Source organism: Podarcis pityusensis, assembly GCF_964106645.2.
Source record: "Podarcis pityusensis genome assembly, chromosome: 8".
NCBI lineage: Eukaryota > Metazoa > Chordata > Lepidosauria > Squamata > Lacertidae > Podarcis > Podarcis pityusensis.
This window is the reverse complement of record NC_138033.1, coordinates 27,394,637-27,416,608: the sequence shown is the minus strand read 5'-3', so window position 1 is coordinate 27,416,608 and position 21,972 is coordinate 27,394,637. Positions and strand designations below refer to the sequence as shown.

General features: G+C 44.4%; 1 protein-coding gene and 1 long non-coding RNA gene across 3 annotated transcripts in view; one reads left to right on the top strand and one right to left on the bottom strand.

Moving 5' to 3' along the window:
* Positions 1–20,520, top strand: part of GRHL3 (grainyhead like transcription factor 3) — a 48,573-nt gene extending 28,053 nt beyond the window's left edge. For both annotated transcript variants that reach the window (XM_081016796.1, XM_081016797.1), the window contains exons 10-16: positions 2,816–2,894; positions 5,376–5,509; positions 7,048–7,085; positions 7,914–8,002; positions 9,267–9,352; positions 10,708–10,772; positions 19,585–20,520. In XM_081016796.1, coding sequence (XP_080872922.1) covers positions 2,816–2,894; positions 5,376–5,509; positions 7,048–7,085; positions 7,914–8,002; positions 9,267–9,352; positions 10,708–10,772; positions 19,585–19,699 — 606 coding nt within the window. In that variant the 3' untranslated portion in view covers positions 19,700–20,520. The remainder of the gene's footprint in view (positions 1–2,815; positions 2,895–5,375; positions 5,510–7,047; positions 7,086–7,913; positions 8,003–9,266; positions 9,353–10,707; positions 10,773–19,584) is intronic.
* On the bottom strand, positions 416–19,578 carry LOC308483220. The gene is made up of 4 exons (XR_013989611.1): positions 14,865–19,578; positions 10,941–14,821; positions 7,679–7,780; positions 416–759 (listed from the first exon to the last, which is right to left on the bottom strand). It is a non-coding gene; the product is annotated as an uncharacterized lncRNA (long non-coding RNA).
* Positions 20,521–21,972: the final 1,452 nt, after the last annotated feature.

The window sequence follows — 21,972 nt, the reverse complement described above, 5'->3', positions numbered from 1 at the left end:
TTCAGTATTAGCCCAGAGGTGACATTCCACATTCTGGATCCTTTCAGTGAGGGCCAAACTAGATGTGATGTTAGTCGTGTGGGTGCAATTGGGACGAAGGCTTAAAAAAGAAGAAGTTAATATCGCCTGCAGGGAGGCCAAGCAGCAGGACTGCAGAAGGTGGGGAGACTCTTGACACTTACTGTGCTGCTGTGATTCTGGCAATAATAACTCTTCTGAAGCTGCTACATCACAAGGGAAGCCTCCATTCTGCGAAAATTTTTTAAAATGTGCATGATAATTACAGGCACACACGTATGTGCCACACGTGTTCATATTGTTAACATCACATCTAAACTGGCTGTCAGACTGGTTCAGCTAGATTGTTTCCTCACTAGTCGAACTTTCCAAAATTTGAGGTGAGAAATATGTGCAGGCCTGCATTCTACATTTTTGGCCCCAGTTATAGGCAGGGACCCAAACAACTACTTTGGGTTTCTCAAGGGTTTTTTATTTTTTTGAACAGCAATTTGACATACACAACCCTGACCTTCTTCCAAAAGTCCTTTCATTTAAAAAAATGGCTTGCCATGTGGGATGAAGGGACTGCTGTTTGAGAACTACGACCCCAAAGACTCCCTGGGAACACATATCTGCCTGTGGAATTACAGCATCTCCTATAATTTTAGCTTCCCCTGTTTGAAACGGCTTCATGGATTACGATCTTCTTTCTCTTTGGAGATAATGGTTCACGGTGTCTCTCTCCAAACTCCAAAATGCCTGTTAATTGCCATCACAAAATTAATGCCACATCTAGTTTGCCCCTAAGATAAATGCTTGCATTTAAATGGCAAGCTTATATTTTAAATGGAAAGAGTGCTCTGCCTCTGCTCTTGCTTATGCAGGCTGCCATGCACATATATTACACACACACATTCCAGCATTGCTCTCCCCCCGACCCCCCCACAGCTCAGGGTAACTGAGAAATGGAACCAAGGATGCCCAGAGAAGGGGCTTCTTTGGTTCTCTGAAAGCATCCTTTTGTGTTTTGCGGCACACAGTCAATGGGCTGCAGTTTGGAACACAATGTTTGGAGCAGGGGTGGGGAAGGTGGAGAAACCTGGCTTCTCTCCCTAACCATACATCACTAGGGGCAGGCAGGTATAATCTAGGGAGGACAGATGCAAAAGAGGGCAGGGCCCCTGCACCTTTAATACCTACATCTGCTGAAATCACCTGGATTTTTAAAGAGTTGCTTTAAGCTGTCCTCTTTTTGCATCTGGCTATCCTAGGCAGGGTGGATTTGATTTAAATCAAATTGATTTAAATCACGATTTAAATCACTAGTCAGTAAGACTTGATTTAAATCTTTTTTTATAGAAAGACTCATTCTTGCTGGTATAATCTTAATATTCACAACCAGATGAAGGTTTCATTTTTTGGAATAATAAATTTTCAGAGTAGTTTTTACAGTTATATCAAAATTGTTGATTTGGTTATACTATTAGAAATGCATAGAGAGATAATTATGAACTTATTGTGAGGCTTAATAAGTTAATTGTTTATATTTGGACAACTTTTCTGCTGTACTTTAATGGAAGGAGAAAAATAATCATTTCCTTAATAACAATTTAAACAATTTATTTAGCTGAAACAGTAACATTATAGCGCATGTATCCATGTTTGTTAACTGGTGTGGTTAAACAATTAAAAACAACAACTTTAGACTGAGTTTTAGCACACATGAAAAACTTAAAACAAATCCTTCTTTCCTGATGAATAGCCTTTGGACTATAGTGTAACTTAAATAGAAAACTACATTCAGAAAGATTTTTCCTCCATAAGCATTTTATTTTAAAAATCCGATTTAAATTTTTAAAAATCTGATTTAAATTTTTAAAAATCTGATTATTATTTTTTTAAAAAAACACATTGATTGCCTGATCCTAGGTAAATCTCTGAGATGAAGGTGTACCTTTATGAGTGTACCCATTTACCCACAGTGGGTGCTCCCTTTTGAGACCAGTAGAGCAGAAGATAGGGAGCAGGTAGAACCACAGCCAACAAGTTTTGGTTTTGTCCCTGTGCTTTTCCTGAGACTAAGGAGGAAGAAGCAGTCCTACCACTTAGATTGGTTGCAAGAAGGCTGTCATGTGCAGGCAGACTGCATTTGTTGGGGCAATGCTTCGGTTCCCCTGACGGAGCCACCTCAGCTGCCATTTTCACTGGAAGCAACACCTGCCTCTCCCCCTGAAACTAGGCAGCGTTGCCTTTGCAAACAAGGATCTCACCTGGAGGTGCAGTGTGTCTGGTGCACAGGCTCCTGAGCAGAGCCATAGCTAGGTGATCTTGCACCCCTGGCAGAACCACCCAGATTGTGCCTGCTAGCCACGGACAAATTAGCTCTTCTTTCTGCCTCTCCTCCAGCCAGTTTTGTGCCCCTTGCCTTGCCTGTGCCCCTGGCGGGGGCCCACCTCACCACCCCCTCGCTGCGGCCTTGCTCCTGAGATGGCGCAATCTCCTCCCAAGTGACAGTATTATTAATACCACGAATGCTCAGGAGGCACGTGCTTCACAGCAACATACAGGCAGCCATTGTTTCAGACGCATCAGATACATGCGCGGCCGTGCGTGCGTTGCACCAAACCCAGACGTGACCCAAAAACATCACAAAAGCATCGCTGAAAGGGGCGTTTGCAGGCTTTCTCGAGGTGTTTCAAATAGATGCGATTTCACTTAAACGTGTGGCACCTTGGAACGTAAGCCGTGTTGTAAATTGGGAGTTGCCTGTGCTGGTAAGTTTTCGGCTTCTCATCTCTTTCAACTTCCCTTGCAGGGAGCAGAGAGGAAAATGCGGGACGATGAACGCAAGCAGTTCAGGAGGAAGGGAAAATGCCTGGACGCCAATAACAATGGTGAGTGAGTGGAAGGGGGTGAGAAAGCTGGTGTGGGCCCTGTATATATAAACGCTGCCTTCAGGGGAGGGTGTGTGAGGTCATGTGCTGCCGGCAGAGTGCGCTTCGAATGCATGGTGCTCAAGATGGCCCGGGGAGTGAGATGCCTGGTGATTAGGACCCTCAGCTGCAGATAACCCGCTTCCCTCTGCTTGCCAGAGAGGCCTCTGCCGCAACAGTCCCTTGCCTTGGGGGGTTGCAAAGAGGAAGAAGGCAAGGGCAATCTAGCCTTAGTCCCTGACCGGAGAAGGCTCAAGCACTGCAGGGAAATTGCTCTGTCTTCATCCCAGCAAAGAGCAGCTGGCGGGGTCAGCTCAGCCTGGCCCTAACTGGATTTCAAGGGTTGTTTTTACAAACGCACCTCTTTCGTTTTTATTTATTTATTTACTCATGGGATCTATATGCCCTGACACGTGCCCTCTGGGAAGCTTACAAAACAGTTCCACGTTCAAAACAGAATTAACAGCATGTCAAATAAAAACAGCAATAAAAACTACAGAAAAGTGGAAGAAGAGCAAACGAGTGTGGCAAGATAAAAATAGCAGCTGAAACCAGTGATTGAGATCCTTAAAATACTACTAAAAGCTCCCAGCGGACTTTGCCTGGCGCCTAAAAATTAGCAACGAACGTGCCTGGTGAACATGCCTCAAGTCGAGAGTTTTGCAATTTGGGCACTGCTGGAGAGAGGCTATGGCTCAGTCGGAGAGCATCTGCATTGCACGTAAAAGGACACAGATTTGATCCCTGTCATCCCTAAGTAGGGTTGGGGAAGACCCCTCCCTTGAAACCTGGATAGCCACTGGCAGTAGGTGTCAATAGTATGCAGCCTAGGACTGTGTCTGATCCACTGGCTCAAATACTTCAGTACTGATGAGCCACTGGTCTGACACAGTCAGAGGCTGCATTCATACATTTAATGTGCATTTTAAATACTTAGCTTCCTCCAAAGAATCTTGGGAGCTGCAGTTTACTGCTCACAGAGCTACACTTCTAGCACCCTTCACAAACTACAATTCCCATGATTCTTTTTTTTTGGGGGGGGGGGTATTTTGAATGTTATTCAGATGTGCTGTGTGTATGGAGCCAAAGACAGCTTCCAAAAATGGGGAACCAATGAGAAGAAGATCTCAGTTGAATGAGATATCTCTTCATTTTGGCACTGTCAAGCTGATCCCTATCCTCTGGCTTCTACTCTCCCCCTCCACTCCCTTTCTCTTATAAGTCTAGTCTCTGAGGTTGTAAGCTCGAAGGCAGGGCAGGTGTCTTCATTTTGATTTGTGTGTGGCACCTAATTACTGTAGGCGCTCTAGAGGTTATTATTATTAATAATAAGGTGAGACAGAAACTCTTATGCCCTATTCTGTACTTTTTTATGTTCTTCAGACACATCTAATCATTCTTGTATGAAAATTAGATCATGAAAATTACAGAAACTTGCTTTCCAGAAACAGTGTCCAGGCCATCTCTCAGTTAAATAGTTCCCCAAAGGCTTTTTTTATTATTATTTCAGAAAGCTCACTGTGTGTATGTGTGCTGATTGATCAGATTGTGTTAGTGTTGCATGAAGTCTGAGACTTCTACTTTGGGTTTTTGTTTTGGCTTTGTTTTTTGTCTGTTTCTATTGATGGAATTTGGTCTTTTCCATTTGAATTCTCTCCCCCCTCCAACCTGAGTGGTTTTTAAAAAACAATTCTCAGCCACCTTGTGGGATGTTTTTTGGGCAGAGAGTAAGGGCTGATCAGTGAGTCAGTTTGGGTTTCTTTCAGCTTCTCATTTTTCTAATCTTAACTCCAGTTCTCTACCTTTCCACATCATTTTTTTTTCAAGGCCTCATGAAAATTCACTGGAAAATTTCTCTGAATATGTGGATTTTTTGCAAAGCAACATTCCCTACCATAATTCTTTCTTGTATGTTGTCTTCACTAATATTACACATTTTTATACAAATTTCACCCCAGTTATATGCATTCCTGTGCACATTAGTTGACTATAGAGAACTGCATTGCAAAATTCGGATAAGTGCAGATTTTGAAGGATGAGGAGGCTGCACTTTGAGTATTTCCTTCGCTGCTTAGCTGCTTTTAACCAAAGGGAAAGACATTGGGAGGGTCTCATACATCCCCTCTGTCTTGTCCAGTCTTTCTCAACCATGTGCCTTCCAGACATTTTGGCCGGGGCTGATGAGTGTGTGTTCCAAAGCATCTGGAAGGCAAAAGATTGGGGAAGGCTGGTCTTGTCCTAATCTTGCAAACTTGACACATTCATTGCTTAGAATCATAGAACTGTAGAGTTGGAAGGGACCCTGAGGATCATCAAGTCATGCAATGCAGGAATCTCAGCTAAAGCACCCATGGCTTGGATGAGTCTCCGCCACTCCCCTCCTTGATGAGTCTCTATAGCAACAAACATGGTGGAAAACTAAGTTTCTCTTCTTCCTTCCAGGTCTGAAAAGCTGTTTGGTTTCGGGCTTCCGAGGCAACGAAATCACGTATCTCAAGCCACAGGCTGACTTGGAAACCCAGCCCGTCCTGTTTATTCCAAACGTCCACTTTTCAAACCTCCAGAGATGTGGAACGGTAAGTCCCCCTTACCATAGTCAGCCCATCCACGAGACACCAAGGAGAAGTGGCTGTGGCAACTTCTGGGTTCTGGAGAAATCTTATGAGAGCTGTGTGAGGCCTCCACGCGATCTCATGGGGCTCTCACGTGATCTTGAGCTGTTATCACACAATCATGCTGGAACCAGGAAGTCGCAATCGTGTGACCCTGCTAAGCAGGACCAGCCGCACACAGCACGTGGGCAGGCCAGCACCTTCCTGTTTCACCTCAGGCAGCAAAATGGGACAGGCTGCCCCTGCCCCTTACAGCTCCCGCTGCATGTTGCCTTCAAATACCTCTTACGGCAGTGAAGCACCCTGCTGCTACAGGAATGGAAGGAAGCCACCATTAATGATGCCATTATCTTAATTTATTTTAGGCATCGAGACTCAATTTTGGTTTATTTCAAAGGAACCTTTCAACTGCAAGAGTAGGGATTTGGGGAGAAGAGGCATGCTGTTTTAATTGGGGACAGGGAACCTGCGACCCTTCAAACATTGTTGGATTCCAGCTCCGATCATCCCTGGCCATTGGCCAGTGTTGGCTGGGGCTGATGGGAGTTGGAGTCCCACAACATCTGGAAGGCCACAGATTCCCAGCCTTGGTATAAACGTTGCACTGTAAATTTTGTGTGAAGCAAAAAAGAGATACGGCAGTGCAAGACCTTACATTGATTAAGGGCAGTTCTAACACACACACACACCGACTTCTGTTCTTTTTTAAAAGAAGAAGAAGTAGTATTTCCCCTCTCCCTGGAAACCCTGGGAACTTAATTGTGTAATAGAGCTCCATGACAGAACTTGTCATGTCCTGAAAATGCAATTCCCAGCATTCTGTGGGGGAAGCCATAAATGATAAACTGGTTTAAAACTAAACCTAAGTTTGTAGTGTAGATATCTGCTCACTGTCTGTCTAGGGATACCTAGCAAGGAAAGTGCAGGCTTTGAGGAGGAATTTAAAAGTCAAAATTGATTCATATAAAGATGTGAGGAGATTAGAGAGCAGGAGTGCAGAGTGTCTGGCCACAGAAGCACAATTTAAGCAGGGGAGGGAGAGGATTGAAAGGTCTACTCTCAGATAGGTTCATGATTAAATTGCAAAAGCAGGGTGCTGTGGGACTGTTCTATTTTCTGGATGTTGTTCTTAAACCTCACTGTAACCATAACAACATTATAAATACAAAGTCAGTTACCCCCCCCCTTTTTTTTAAGACAAGGAATCAGTACCTTGGGCTTGCATAACTAATAAGTACACCCCATTTATCTTTTAAATTATCACATAGGCTGGTATTCAATGCTAGTCCTACTCAGAGTAGACCCACTGAAGTTAATAGATGGGACTAACTTAGATTCATTACTTTCAGGGGATCTACTCTGAGTAGGACTTGGGTGAATACAACCCACAGAGTCTGAAGAAGATTTCCTTCTGAGAGGCCACAATGCTTTTGCCCCAAAAAGTTTGGGGCATTTTTAATCTCAAAGGACTAAAGCGTCTCTCTTTTCTTTTTTTCCAACAGGCATTACCCACCGCTGGTGTTCCACATGACTCTAGCAGGTACAAAATATGGATTCATCCCCCCTTTGGCTCACATGTCCAAGATATTCTTGCATAATTAGACAGCCCATTGGCCCTATTCCCACTTCCCATTTTGATTTTATTTCTATCCCATCTTTCTCTGGGAGTCTTGTCAAGGCCACATAAGTAGGCCTCTGATCCAGGCACTGACCAAACCCAGACCCAATTAACCGCAGGAAGTTTGCTGTATCAGCTGCTTTCAGCCCTGCAAAGTTGATGTCTACCAGATCTTGAGGTCCCTAATGGAATAAATGCAGGATATATAAAAGTGGTGAAATATAATGTTGGTAGGACATTATCTGGAGTGAGAATCCCATTGAAACCAAATGAACAGGAGCTATGCTGAAGTGCTGTGAGGCTGAGGGCAAGGATATATATGCTGGGTTGTGTCCAAACAAGTTCTACTCAAAGTAGACTCATTGAAATGGATGAACCTAAGTTAGTAATGTTAATTAACTTCAGTAGGTCTACTCTGAGAAGGACTTGTACCATGAACTCTGCCACAACCTAGCCTTCCGCAAGGAAATGGTTGGAGATGCAGGAAGAATGCTCAGCATCATCGGTGTCCTTACCTGTTGGGCAATGTGAGGAATTGGATTTGGGGTGGCAGAGAAGGAGACCAGAGGGACCCTCTCCATGGGGCACAATCCACTAGGACATTTTCTGCATTGGCCCTGTGGAAATGAATGAAAGCTGTGTTTTTGTTTTTGTTCTTTAACAATGCATCAGTACTGACATTTGAACCACTTGTTTCTGAATGCTGGTGTCCATCCTGGGATCTTCTGAACTTTCATTTTCCTCACTAAGGTTGCCTTTAAAGAGGAGCTGCCCTTCATTTCCTGATGAATTTGACCCTTTAGCTTCAAAGCAAGCCAAAGAGGAAGACCCTCAACGAGGTAATATTGCTCTCAGAGATTACGCACACACATACCCCCACACCCACCCCAAGCTATAGACAAAGAAATAACAACCTCAGGTGGAACAGATGAGGAAAGAGCCTTGTGGGCTTACAAAATGTGAGTGAATATACAGCAAGTGCCCATGAAAAATGGCGCTGAAGGCAAGGCCCAGAAAGGAGATCTCAACTTGAAGATCTTATCATGGGGCAACTTGGTGGGGTGAAGGACAACTAACTGGCACTTCCAAAGTCTCAGTAGACTGTGAGAAGAGGAGCTCTATTTCTAATACAGCTGTACACACATTGACATTTACCGTATTTTTCCGTGTATAACACGCCCCATGTATAAGACGACCCCTATTTTGGAGGACTCCAAATTAAGGAACTGAGGGGGCAATTGCCCACAGTTGTTGAGCTTTTTTTGAGGGGTTGCCAAAAAACTCTCGCCAAAGCCACCAATCATCCGCCAGCAGCCGCCAATCACCCATCCAATTGCCGTAGCAGCAGCCAATCGCCAGCAGGCATTGCCTCACCCACCAATCACCCACCTAATCGCTGCTGACAATCTCCTGCTCGTGGCTGCAACCAATCGCCCGTCCCCCATCTGCACTATCCATGTATAGAAAAACATCGTCTAATACATGGAAAAATACGATACTCTGACTCCAGCGTGCTCCCAACACTGGTGTTTGAAACTGGGTACACATGACATTACCCACAATCCATATCTATCCTGTAGTTTCTTGAGAAATACTGCTGCTTGATGCGATTTCCCTCAAACCAGCTTCTATCCAGTTTGAAAGCCTAAGCTGCATTAACTGAGGTGTGTACATTTGAGACAGCTATTGTACCTGTGCAGATGACAACACATGCACAGATAACAGCTTCACAGAATAGGAGCTGGGGGGGGGGGGGAGTTGCAAGTGTGGGGAAACCAATCGGGTAAATGTGCATTGGGTGAAGGCATCCACACCGATTCTCTGGTGTGTAAAGCACCGTATAAATGCAACTTAAAACACAGTGTGTGGAACGGGGAGACAACCTCACTGCGTTTTAAGCCAGTAATATGTACATAGCCTTAATTTCATAAGAAACGATAGTATAGATATAAATTGTGGCTACCACTGTGTGTACATCGCATCCAGAAACAGTGGCGAGAGAGCACTGGATGCAGAGTAAACAGGAGTATATATGTAGCCTCTGCGTGGTTAGAAATGAAGGCTGAGCCGACATGTGACAGCTGTCTGTTTCATACATTTCAGTCTTGCTCTACGTACGAAGAGAATCTGAGGAGGTTTTTGATGCTCTCATGCTGAAGACGCCAGACCTCAAAGGCCTGAGGAATGCTGTAAGTTCCCCCCCCATCTCCCCCCCCCCCCCCGGTCATCTCCACTACATAAAATTTACTAGGCTACCTAATGAAGTAATAGTAAATACTTTGGGGGGAGTTGTTGCCTTTATATCCCGCTTTTCCTGCAAAGAGCTCAAGGTGGCATAAATGGTTCTCCCCCTTCCCCATTTTATCGCCTCAACAACCTTGTGAGGTAGGTTAGGCTGAGAGACAGTGACTGGCCCAAGGTCACCCAGTGAGCTTCATGGCTGAGTGGGGATTTTGAACCTTAGTCTCCTAGATCCTAATCCAACATTTTAAACCCCTACACTACATGACATGCAGGGCCTTCTTCTGCAGAATCTCCATTGGAAGAGCTAAGAGCTACTTTAAGGTCCCAGCAGGCCCAGTGAGGCTTGTGGAGAAGATTTTGTGTTGCTCAATATAAGAAGGGCGTAATTAGGCTTTTCTGCCTTGGTCAGTCAAAGGTCGTGGGCCAGCACTGATGCCAGTAGTGTAGTGCAATCACTTTTGGGGTGTTATATTTGAATGCATATTGCATATTGGATTACAATATGCCTGTTCTGACCTTGACCAGTATGGGGGCTCTTTTACACAATGCAGAAAGTTACAGCCAACTACAGCCCCCTGCCAAGTGCATCTTTTTGTTGATGTTGTTTTAATGATGATGACTTTCATATTTCGCACTGTTAAACGCCCCTTCTCCAATCAGTTTCCCAGGTGGAGAAAGTTTTTCTGCTCAGGCTTTTCTCCTCTACACCTCACTTCCTTTCCCTTGGGCTGGGTGGAAACTCTCTCTCACTCCCACCGCCCCCTCCCCGCTTCTCAGTGTTTGCAGAGCACACAATGCGAAGCATATTTCTGTGATGTCTATCAGCACCATTCCTGATAACCCCAGCTCTTCTTTGCTGAGGTGGGGAATAAAGCAAACAATCGTCTGAAATTATCTGATAGCCATTTTTTATGGCTGTGCTTGTGTGTGTGTGTGTGTGTGTGTGTGTTGGTTTTGCACACTTTTACATTGGAAAAAAGCAAACAGCACTTTGGAGGGGGGGAAATATCAATTTACAGAACCCCCTTTGGGAAAGCATCAGAAAAGGGATTGCAGTAGAGAGGCTTGGGCTGCTCCCAAATAATTATTTTCATTTTAATCTTATCCTCAGATTTATATACTACTTTGCTACCAAAGCTATTGAAACAGTGTACAATAAAATAAAAACGCAAAAGATTACAAGCTCAGTAGGTCAGGGATCCCAGCATTGCCTGTAGTGGTTCCCTTTATTGCTAGAACATTATCCACTGGGGGGATGCCTCTGGTAGGGTATTGACAGAATATTATTTTTCTCCTCCAGATTTCAGAAAAATACGGTCTGCCTGAAGAAAGCATCTATAAAGTCTATAAAAAATGCAAGCGAGGGTAAGTGATGGCCCATCCATGTTTACTTTGGTTTGCTCCACTCTGGTTTGCTCCACTCTGTGACTTTCTGCACTGTAACATAGACACTAGGTGCTGTACTAGAAAACAGGCAAGACATGGGAGTAGTCCTTGAGTATGCAGGCTTTAGAAACCAACAGAACTCCTTACCAGCCTTCAGTGCTGTTGTGCTACTGGTTCTGAGGAAGAGTTCTGTGCACCTCCATGAAGAACATAAGTCCATGCTGGATCAGACTAATGACCTATCTAAATCCAGGACCCAGATTCCCACAGTGGCAAACTCATGCAGGTAACTGCTGTCTCCTGCTGCTGTTCCATGGTAACTAGCATTCATCCTCTAGGTATCAAAGAGCCATCATGATGACTATAGCTGTAGCTATAGTATAGCAGGCTTTTGTCCCTAGAGAAATATTATCCAATAAAGGTCAGGGCTGTTTTGAGCATGGTGGCAGGTGGTGCTTTTGTCCATGACCAAAACCTGATAGATCATCACTGGCCGTTTTTTAGTTGGGGGTGGATGTGCAAGACCCTTCTTTTATCTGTATAGTTGTGTTCTTTGAATTTCATTGGTTATAGCCACCTGTCCGGAATGTTTCCATTGTGATTCCTGCATTGCAATGGGTTGGGCTGGATGATCCTTGGGGTCACTTCCAACTCTACAATTCTATGATTTCTGCATTTGTTTTAATTGATTTTGATGAAAGTCACTTTGGGTCACTTTTGTGAGAGAGTCATCATTTAGGGAGGGAAGTAATTTTGGCCCAGATCAGATTGCCTAAAGGAAGGTTGGGGATACATTATTATTATTATTATTATTATTATTATTATTATTATTATTATCATCCTGTCTTTCCCCCAAAACTGGGACTCAGTGTGGTTTATAAAAACTAAAACAAACACGGATAAAACACAGAAAGCTAAAAACATATAAAAGATGATAGTTTCAATGTAATTCACTATAATAGAATTAAAACAATGTAAAACAAATCTATAAAATCTAGTAAACAAAGCGAGTAAAAACAACACAACACAGCATGAATGAAAGCCCTTTCCTTGAAAGCGACTGCTTCCCAGAGCCCTGCAGGAATAGCAGTGGAAGAACAATAAGGGGAGAGCCAGTCTAGCTTCTCTGGGAAGAGAGTTTCAAAGTATGGGAATGGCCACCAAAAAAGGTCCTCTTCCACCTTCCCACCATGTTGCCACTCAGGCCCCGCTCTGGCCCTCAGTACTCTTCCCTAGGCCAAGCCCTCAGAAGCCCTGCCCAACACCTTCCTAGAGTGCTTTTGCCTGGCTGAGAAGTATCATGGAACCGGGATATAATGCCTCTTGCTTGACTGAATGGAGAATTGGGTGGTGGTGGGTAGAAACTACTGGCTTTTGCATAGCTGGTATGTAGCCTAGGGTCAGAGGTAAGAGTGACATCTGCTGCCCCACCCACTTTGACTCTTGCCCTACCCACTTTTTGTTCTGCCCATGGTTGGCCAACAAAGGAATGCAGCCCTCAGGCTGAAATAGGTTCCTGATTCTTGGGAGCCCTTGGAAAAAGCCAGATGCAGAAGGTCTACCCATGTCTGTGGGGCGTACAAGGCCTAGCAATTCTGTTGGTTTCTCAGTAGTAAGGCCAGATTATCCTATGGAAAAGGAATTACCAAGAAGTGTGTGTATATGTACACAAGTGGAATAACCTGGCTAATTTGTTGGGTATTTTGTTATCTCCCAAGGTAGTTGCCTGAGGTCTCAACAGGTTTAGCTTATCTCAATCACCAGGGCACCAGTGTTTGTTTCTCAAAGCTAGCAGGGTCAGAGTAACCCTCTGACTCCTAGTGGCAGATGACACTGGAACAATGCAGTCTTGGATGGAAAGTGTGTGTCTGTGTGTAAGCCCACCAGGGTGACTAATTTTGGTACAGATACAGCACTTAGTTGTTTTAGATGCTATCACCCAAGCCAGAGCACCTGAAGCTCAAATTCAATGGACTTGCCTGCAGTCAGGGACATTAAACTTTGTAAGATCTAATACTGTGACTTTTTGGCTAAAACAGAAAACCATTAGCCAAATATGGGGGCAAAATGAGGCTAATCTTCACCCAGGTCGAAGATCCAGTTTGGCGCCCCCCTCCCAATACGCATTTGCATACACACACACACAGGCTGGCAGTCCCAGTGGCTCTCCTCTAGAGGCTTCACCCGGGGCAAAAAACCTGGCTAGCCCCCACATACCTATAGCTCTGCCAAACAGCTGGCCTATACGTTGTTACACTCATCACTAGGATCAATGCCTCCACAATGAGTTTGTGTATAATTTGAGCACCTCTTGCCTCTTAATTTGCGGATGCCGGATACCCCACTCCACCTCAACTTGTAGCTACCAGCAGAGATGGAACAATTAGCTTAATCAATGTGACCTTGGGGGAGATGTGAGGACTGTCTTGCCTTGCGCCCCAGCTTTCTGCCTCAAGCCCCATTGGAGGATTTTGGGCACTGTAGTTTACCCCTCACAAAGTTACCATTCCCAGCAAGCCTTAACAAACAACAATGTTGGCTTAATCGAACAATGTTGGATTTCTGGATGTTAACTATGAACCCTGGTTTTGATGTATTAATTTACTCTGTTTGTGGGCGGGGCAGAGAGAGAGCTACAAAATGCAGGCTTCACCCTACAAAAAGATTACACAACCTTACAGATGGTTTGGAGGGGATCCCTGTTTTTTGGGGGTTCATAGTTAATGAAGCCAACAGTGTTGATAACTTATATGATGGGGTGGAGGAATACGCTTTGAATGTGCCTTAAAGGTATAGCTGTGTATGCACCCTTAGCTAACCGATTTCTGTTTGGGGCCTAGCAATCTCTACCTAATTCTTCCCCCCAGGCTGAACAATAGAGCAGCTTCCCTGCTGGGCTTAAGGATCTTTTGCATTCCACCTTGCCATTTGAGTCTGGGAGAAGACAAAAGAAATAGATGGGGGGGGGGGGCTAGACTGTTGCTAATCTTTTTTTGCTCTTGCCCACCTGCCCATGTTGTAAGACAAGGAGCAAGTTTAGCATGTTTGTCATGGGGCGGCTGACCCTTCCTTCCCCTTTCTCCTAATCTTGTTGTGTCTGGAAAACTGCAGCTCTTTCTAGCCCATGGTAGGGACAGGAGAGTTCTGTTGCTGTTGCCCCTTGGGGTTTTGTAGGAAAAATAGCTTTGTTATTTTTGCATGGTGCTGCACTTAAAGTTTCCTCGTGGCACCAGACCCTGGTTTCCAGAGAAATAGATTCTATGTTCCTTGGTTGCAGCAAAAACAACACAGTCTTAAAGTCTAATGTTTTTTTATTATTGTATAAACTTTGATGGGCAATATGTGTAAATCTTTGTATACTGGAGTCCACTTCATCAGATGCATGGAGTATTGGAAGGTATACATAGCTACACATACACACACACACACACACACAGAGAGAGAGAGAGAGAGAGTTAGTTGTGAAGTAGTCGGGGGGGGGGGGGAAATGTAAGAAATTCAGAGTGATCACTGTTTTAAAATTTACTTGTATATAAAATTATTACCGAGACCATTCAAAGTGCTGTGTTGATGATGGTATGTACACACCATACATTTCAAGCACATACACACATACACACAAATCCTGGGAACTGCAGTTCACTCTTTAAAGAACTACAGTTCCTCATACCTGTAACAAACCATAGCTCCAATGATTCTTTGGGGAGAGGATGTTACTTGATGTAAATGTTTTAATTGTTATAATGCTTGTGGGATTGCTGGACTGGGCACCTTTGGAAGGAAGGACAGGGTATAAAATTAATAAATAAAAGTGAACATTTAGTGAACATTCATCCTGATTAGACGATGTTGCATCCAGCAAGTGTAATCCCACACTTTCCTGTGCATTTTCAGGAAATGGTTTGGTTATACAAGAAATTCCAATTAATTTAATCCTGAAAATAGTGACCGTCTGAAAGCACCCTCTGGGTGACATCAACTCTCCCAAATCTCATGCAGAGGTTTTATTGGCCCTGTGGTCTGATACTCTTCTGGGTGGAGATGCCAGGGATTGAACCTGGAACATTGTACCATCTGAAATGATACAATCTAATAAGGACTGTACCATGCATCATTTCTCCCTGTTTGGGTTGTCTTGGATGAGTCCTATACTTCATGAGGAAATAACAGAGTTCCTAGCTTTATGTTTGCCTCCTAATACTAATGCAGATGTTTGTGCGTGCAAGTAGCCTTACTTTGGATTCTTGAAGACAGAACCTGCTGATTATCCTTTCTTGGCTGGTCCCTCCACATCAGTTAATGGGCAAACATGTGTTTGTGAAATCACATGTTTGTTGGAATTAGGTGAAGTTCCAAGCGTAGAGCCCAAAGAGAGGTTTGAGTTTACCTCTTAGCAATTCTGTGCTCTGAATAGAAATGAGCAAGCTCAGCAAACACAACAGAGACTGGTGTTAAAGGTCTTTCACTTACAAATAAGCTCATTATCCAAATTGCTGTGCAATTAACTGAATGCAAAGTCACAAGCTTATAAATGAAACCACCAAACCCTGACCTGGTCAGCAGCAAACTGAAATGGAAAAAGACCAGCACTCTTGCATGAGATCCCTGGACAACTAACTGCAGCTTTGTGACAGCAGGAAGATTCAGTACTTCCAACTTGCCCTTGAAAAATCTGCTGCCCCCACCATCATGTCTTCAGACTCCTCCCTCGCTCTAATAATCCCAATCAAGGAAGAGCTAATATGGCATGATAGCTCGGAATGAGTTGGCAAGTCCTTGGTCCAAGTGGCCAGAACCTGGGAAGTTACTGATGACAAGAGACTCAGGTTGCATACACAGCACACATGCAAAGCACATTGGCCTGGCTCACAGATAATGCTAAGCCATTGTTAGTTTAGGCAAAGTTTGGTGTGTTTCGGCATCTGGAAACTAGCTCAGCAGACTAACCATGGTTTATTTCCTGGCAACAAACCATGATGTGAAGCCATAGTTCGTTGATGACACATGGCTTGTTTTAACTATGGTTTGGTATTCTGTCTGAAGCCAGCAGCCTTGTTTAACCATGGTGTGTTTGGCCGCCCCTTTACCAAGCTACAGAGGCATGAAGCAGGAAAGCAACTCAAGCTTTGTCGAAATGAGCCATGGCTTGTTTGCTCACCTGTGAGATGGCTCGCGGTTTGTTGAACAAACCTTGGCTAAACCAAACCAAAACTTAGCACTATGTTAGAAAGGCCACTTATTAATATTGTATCGTTCCTTCCCAGTTAAGCTTCAGTTTATTATAATCACTGTCATTGATCACATTGGCATTTTGGATGGTGAGCTGGTGTGTGGGTGTGTCAGTCACCCCACCTTATCCTCCCAGCAAGCCTGTGAGGTAGGTTAGGCAAGCACAGCTGGCCCAAAGTCATTCGAAGAGTTTCATGGCTGAGCAGGGGTTAGAACTTGGGCCTCCAACAGCCTGTCTCTTGCTTCAGATTGGCTCCCAACCAGTGGAAGTTTGCTGCCCTTGTTCCCACAGTTGTTGCCACATTGCATCAAGCTTGGGCCTACCTAGATTGATGGTGGCGCTAGAAGGGAAGCTACTGTAGCCCCTACTGTAGCCCCTTAAAAAAAAGCACCTGTATGAGCTGGCTGAGGGAAGCCTTTCATCCTGTCAAAGGAGGGTTATCTGACTGACGTGGGTTGGCTTCATCTGCAGAACAGGCAAAGAGGCCCTCCAGTTTTGGAGGGGCAGGTTTTAATTCCATGGGAATGAGCTAGCTGAGGTTTTCCAGAGCGGCTTCTGAAAGAAGCAGCTGTGTCTCTGAACCGCCCCAGGTCCTCCGCAAACCGCAGCCCTTCTCCCCTTGCCTGACAGGTGAGGAACATCTCCTCCATTGCCAGACTTTCTCTCCTCTGTTTCCTTGAAGGCCTCCTTGTGAGTGAGATACAATCGAGTATCCCAGGTTCTCCCCCGCACCTCCCAATCAATGCTTGGCAGATGAGCTCATTGCTTTCGTTGGACCCAGTCCAGGGCTTGGGCTGAAAAGAGAGGCAAAGCGGCAGAGTTGCCGAGCACTGGAGGGTGTGCCTGATGCAGCCCACAGCTGAGCAGGGCTTTGGAGAAGGGAAAGGAGGCCCTCGGTAGGTTGTGGGTGGTGATGAGAGCATCAGGCTAGAGAGAGAATAAGGCCAACGTACATAACTCACCAAGCATGACTAATCGGCCACAATTGTGGCCTGCCAGTTGTTTGAAAAAACAAGAAAACTGGTAAGGCACCTGTAAAGGGAAAAGAAGTGGCTCATTTACTCAGTTGAGACTACTTAAAATGTATTCCTGAAGGCAGTTGGATGTTGGAGGGTTCCAGATGGACCCAGGATAGGACTTCTTCACACAGCACAGAATTAAACTATGGGATTTTCTCCCTGAAGAGGTAGTGATGGCCGCTAAATTGGATGGCTTTAAAAGATGGTTAGGCAAATTATGGAGGACAAGGCTATATGTTCTACCTCCACTGTCAAGAGGCAAAATACCCCAAAATACAAGTTGTGGCAGTTGCAGGTGAGAAGAATGCTGTTGTGCTCAGGTTCTGCATGTTAAGACTTCCCATGGGCTGGTCACTGTGAGAACAGAAAGCTGGGCTACGTGGGCCTTTAGCATGATCCAGCAGACCCTTCTTATGATTATTCCAAAACAGGTTGGGGCTGCCTGCTGGGCTGCTATATGTGGCTGGCAGGCCAGTGGTGGGTGGAGCCCCTTGAGACCAGTAGGGTAGAAGATAGTGGACCCAAACAGTAAGTGAAGCCAGAGCCAATGGCAGGTGATGCTGACTAATTCTTGTCTCCCCTGCCCTTCTGTGTTGAGTTCTTGCAGTCAGTGTAGCCTTTATAGGAGGAAGAAGCCAGCAACCAATGCAACCCCAGGGACTGGTTATACCTAAGGAGGTAGACTGGTGAGGGCTGGCCAAGGGCATGCTGAGCTTGGTGGGGCAGTAGCACATCAACCCTAATAGATCAGCCTCCACTGGGCCTGGCAAACTGCATCAGACCTAATGGGTAGTAAGCTGTTCAAGTCTGGGGTGAACACCAGTTCAGGAAGTATCTTAAAGTGCTCTCCAGTGTGATGCTTTGGTGTGGCTGGCTAGATGCTACTCTTTGCTGTGCCAGACAAGGCGCACAGACACCAGGTGGCTTATGGGAGCCAGGCATGAGCGCAGAGCACACCTGACTCTCAGACCATTCCACCTGGAAGCTCCCTCTTTTGTAGCACATAACCCAGACATCTTTCCTCAGGGGAGCAATTTTGTGCTTTGGAAAGAGCAAGAGCAGTGAAATTTATTAGGGGTCGTTATATCTAAGCTTTTAATGTTGAATGAAGAGAGTCTCCGGGGTTTGTTTTTTGTTTTTTCTAAAAAAACAAAAACTCCAAAACCACCAGGTACAACATGAGAAAACTCTCTAATTCTTCCACAGTTACTTGTCCATATAAAATGCCTCTCTCTGTGCACTACAAGGAGAGAGAGAACTGGTTGCAGTTGAGAAATGTAAAATATGACAATAATCTATCCAGTTCCGACTTTATGGGCCTGGGATTTTCCCCCTTGTATCTGAGGCTGGCTGACATTCCTTGAATTGTAGCTTGAAGGGTGTGTATGCTCTATGATTACAATGACTTGTTCCTGGTAGGTAAGAGTTAAACCACATGATACATGGGAGATCTGTGATCAATTTCCCAGATTTATGTTTACTCAAATAGAGTTGCACAGGGCTGCCAATTTGATTGGAGCAAAGGTCCTGGGGCTGTGCGCATAAGTGCATAGCCCTCTCCCCTCCCATACTATATGTGCAGGGGGACTGTACTCTCACCACCAGCACTGCACAGAGTAGCTGGGATGGGTATGGGTTTAACTGGAGAAAAATAGCACAAGGGGAAAGGTTAAAAACTCCACCTCTAAGCACTGGTGCTAGCTACAATCAGATTCAAAGCCCACCACGGTCTCTTCCCATTTCAATAAAAAATAAAGCCAAGAGATTAATTATCAGATCTCCTTTATAATGCTGGTTAGGCAGTAAATGGGTTTTAAGCCTCAAAGTCCATAAATCAAACTTTCATTCATGAAATTATCATTGGTCTTAAACAAGACACTTGTGTACTTAGAAAACATTGTACAACTAGCTTTTATTTTGTGCTTTATTATTATATGATCAAGTGATTTGATGTACTGTGCTTGTCATGGACCTACCAAGGAGAAAGCTCAACAAGAACTTTATATAGTCACACACATACCCCAAGAATCCTAGGAACTGTAGTTTACCTGTCACACAGCTGCAATCCCTGGCACCCTCAAAAGACTACAGTTCTCAGGATTCTTTGGGCATAGAACTATGCTTTAAATGTGCAGTGTGGATGTGATTACTGGCCTCTCCAACCAGAACAGAGCAGAAAGTGGAAGCAAGTCACTCCACTATCCATATTGTAGTTAAAGAGCATTTGTCATTTGATAGGATACAAGCAAGTGTACATATGCCATTGGAGAGGCCATCCTCTTCACCCCCTGCCCTCAACAGATGCTTAGTTAAGCTTGCCCTAGAGGGTGGGGTGGGAATTCATTTCTCCTTTCAAAATGGCAGTCAGCCCACTAAGAGAGAAGTACTATGGCTCTCCGGCAAAGAACATTGTTTTGATCTTATAGTGCAATTCTCCACCTCAGAAAATTGCAAGATTTTCCCATCTTTGAGGGACTTCCGATGGGGAGTTGTTGAAGGATTGGTTGTTGAGCTGAGCCTCTCTGTTCTGCTTCTTTTCCAGAATCCTGGTGAATATGGACAACAACATAATTCAACACTACAGCAACCACATGGCCTTTTTACTTGACGTAGTTGAAGCAGAGGACAAGTTCCAGGTGACCCTCAAGGAGCTCTAAGGACTCAAAAAGGCTACACTTCTGCTGGGAGGCCGCTTGTGAAGCTGTGTTCGATCCACCAGCAAACCACCCCATAGTCAAAACCATCGGCTCAAAGCATTTAACTTGAACACCATCCCTTTTGGAGGGAGGGAGCAAGAGAGAGACAGAACCTAGGCTCCACATGTGAAGATTGCTTTGAAGATCCATTCTCAGTGTGAATGTGGAACTTCTGTCCGTTGAGGAGTTGCTGTTGTTGTTTTATACTTTATTTTTATTATGATCCTCTGCCAGGCAATCAGTACTGAGCTTTTTTACTTTTCCGCACTTAGGGAAGCACCAACTTCTTTCAGGCAGGGGAACGACCCGGTGCCTGTCTTGGTCTCTCTGAACTGCCAAACTATCAAACAAGAGACTGTCACAATTGCATTTGGATATTACCAAATATGCCTACACACAAGTACACACATAACCTTACATTTTCTCACTGCCTTACTACTTGCCCTTATAACCCTGGATGTAAATACCTGCAAGAGAAGTACCTGGCCAGAGTGACCGTTTTATACATTTCTGATTCCATTTGTTATTTTATAAATATATATATAATAATTATAATAATAATATCTATCTCTCTTTCTGTGTGTATATGTATAAATAGTATCTTGTTTTATACTGAACTTGCCAATGGAGGAAGGTAGAGCATTTCAAAACCAGGCTGCTTCATAATTCCCCAGGGTTGTTGTCTTTGTTTGTTTTGTTTTTTTCTGTTCATTTTTGTAAAAAAAAGTAAAAAAAAGTGTATGTTGTTATTATGGTAATAAAGATTCAAAGACTGAAAGCAAGCTTGGGACAGCGTAAGTAGTGAATAGGGATGGGTTTTTAATTTCTTCAGGGGCATTTTGGAAGTGGGGCAACAAGGAGACCTTGGCTGCTGAGTCTTGCTTCCAGCAAAAATGCAGCTTTGATAACATTCCATAGACTGACAATGTGCCTAAGCCAGGCCTCTCTTAGGAAGCAGCTTCTGTCCTTTGCAGAAACAGAAGTTGCACCAAGCTGGAGGTGATAGGAGGAGAGCTTCTCAAGGGAGAAGGCTGGTAAAGGTGGTAGATTCATTTGGGCCAGTAGGTCACCAGAGTGGCTGGGGAATTAATAAAAACATTATTATTATTATTATCATCATCAAGGGGAAATGGATTAATTACAAATGGGTTGGGCCTTTAAAGCCCCCTCGTATGCACCCAGCATCACAAGTGACAGGGGCTTAGCTGATATTGGGGTATTTTCTGAACATGGTTGACCCCTGTAAATCATTGTCCCATTGGGTTGATGAAGGGCTTTAACCAGATACCTTGTTCATTGAATTGAATTGGCTTTGGGACACAGTCCTGCAGCCAAATCTGACTGGCTGCTGTGTATTATGTCACTGCATTTATTATGTCGGCCAGGATTGGTTGGAATCACTCAGGAAAGGATGACAGTGGGGTGTGGGTGGGTATGCCTAAGCTGCAAAAGAGAGATAACAATGGCGGGAAAGGCAAACGAACAAGACCCTTACAATCCCATTCTCACTCCACTTTTGATGGGAAATATACTCAAGCATACAAAGACAAGTGGGTGCATGTGTGCACATATGTTTCCCTTGAGCGGGAAAAACATAGTATTGTGATTTTTAGAATATTGAGGGAAATGGTTGTAAGCATAAAAAGCAGCCTTCCACTGATTTTGTACCATTGATCCATCTAGCTCTCTATTGTCTAAATAGCTTGGCAGCAGCTCTTCAGAATTTCAAAGAGGGAATCCTTCTCTGCCATACCTGGAGATGTCAGGGATTAATATGGGGCCATTTTGCATGCATGACATGTTCATGCCCAAATGTTTCTAAGGGTGTGGCTACTTTCCCTCCCATTGCAAGACCCCATCTGGAAATCGACCTCTAACACCCAGAACAAGCATCATGCACTAAATAAACAAGTCAGACACACACACAACTCCTCCTCGCAGTGCTGCTATCTGATCCAAATCAGGGCCGTACTGCAGCTATTTGCTAAAATTTAGAGGCATGACATCTGATTGTAGATCTGTGTTGTCCTATCTAATTATTTATTTAAAAGTAGGTGGTGTAGGTCACCCACTCATGGCAATCTTTTGTTTCTTGGGAATTACTTGTCAACTGGAAAATCCAGTCCACCATTGGGTGGGTAAGGGGAATGAGAGAGCAGGAAACATTATTTGTTGTTGTGGCGGTGGCAACCTTAGGCCCATCCTTCACTATGCAAAAGGAAAAATGGTGCTGG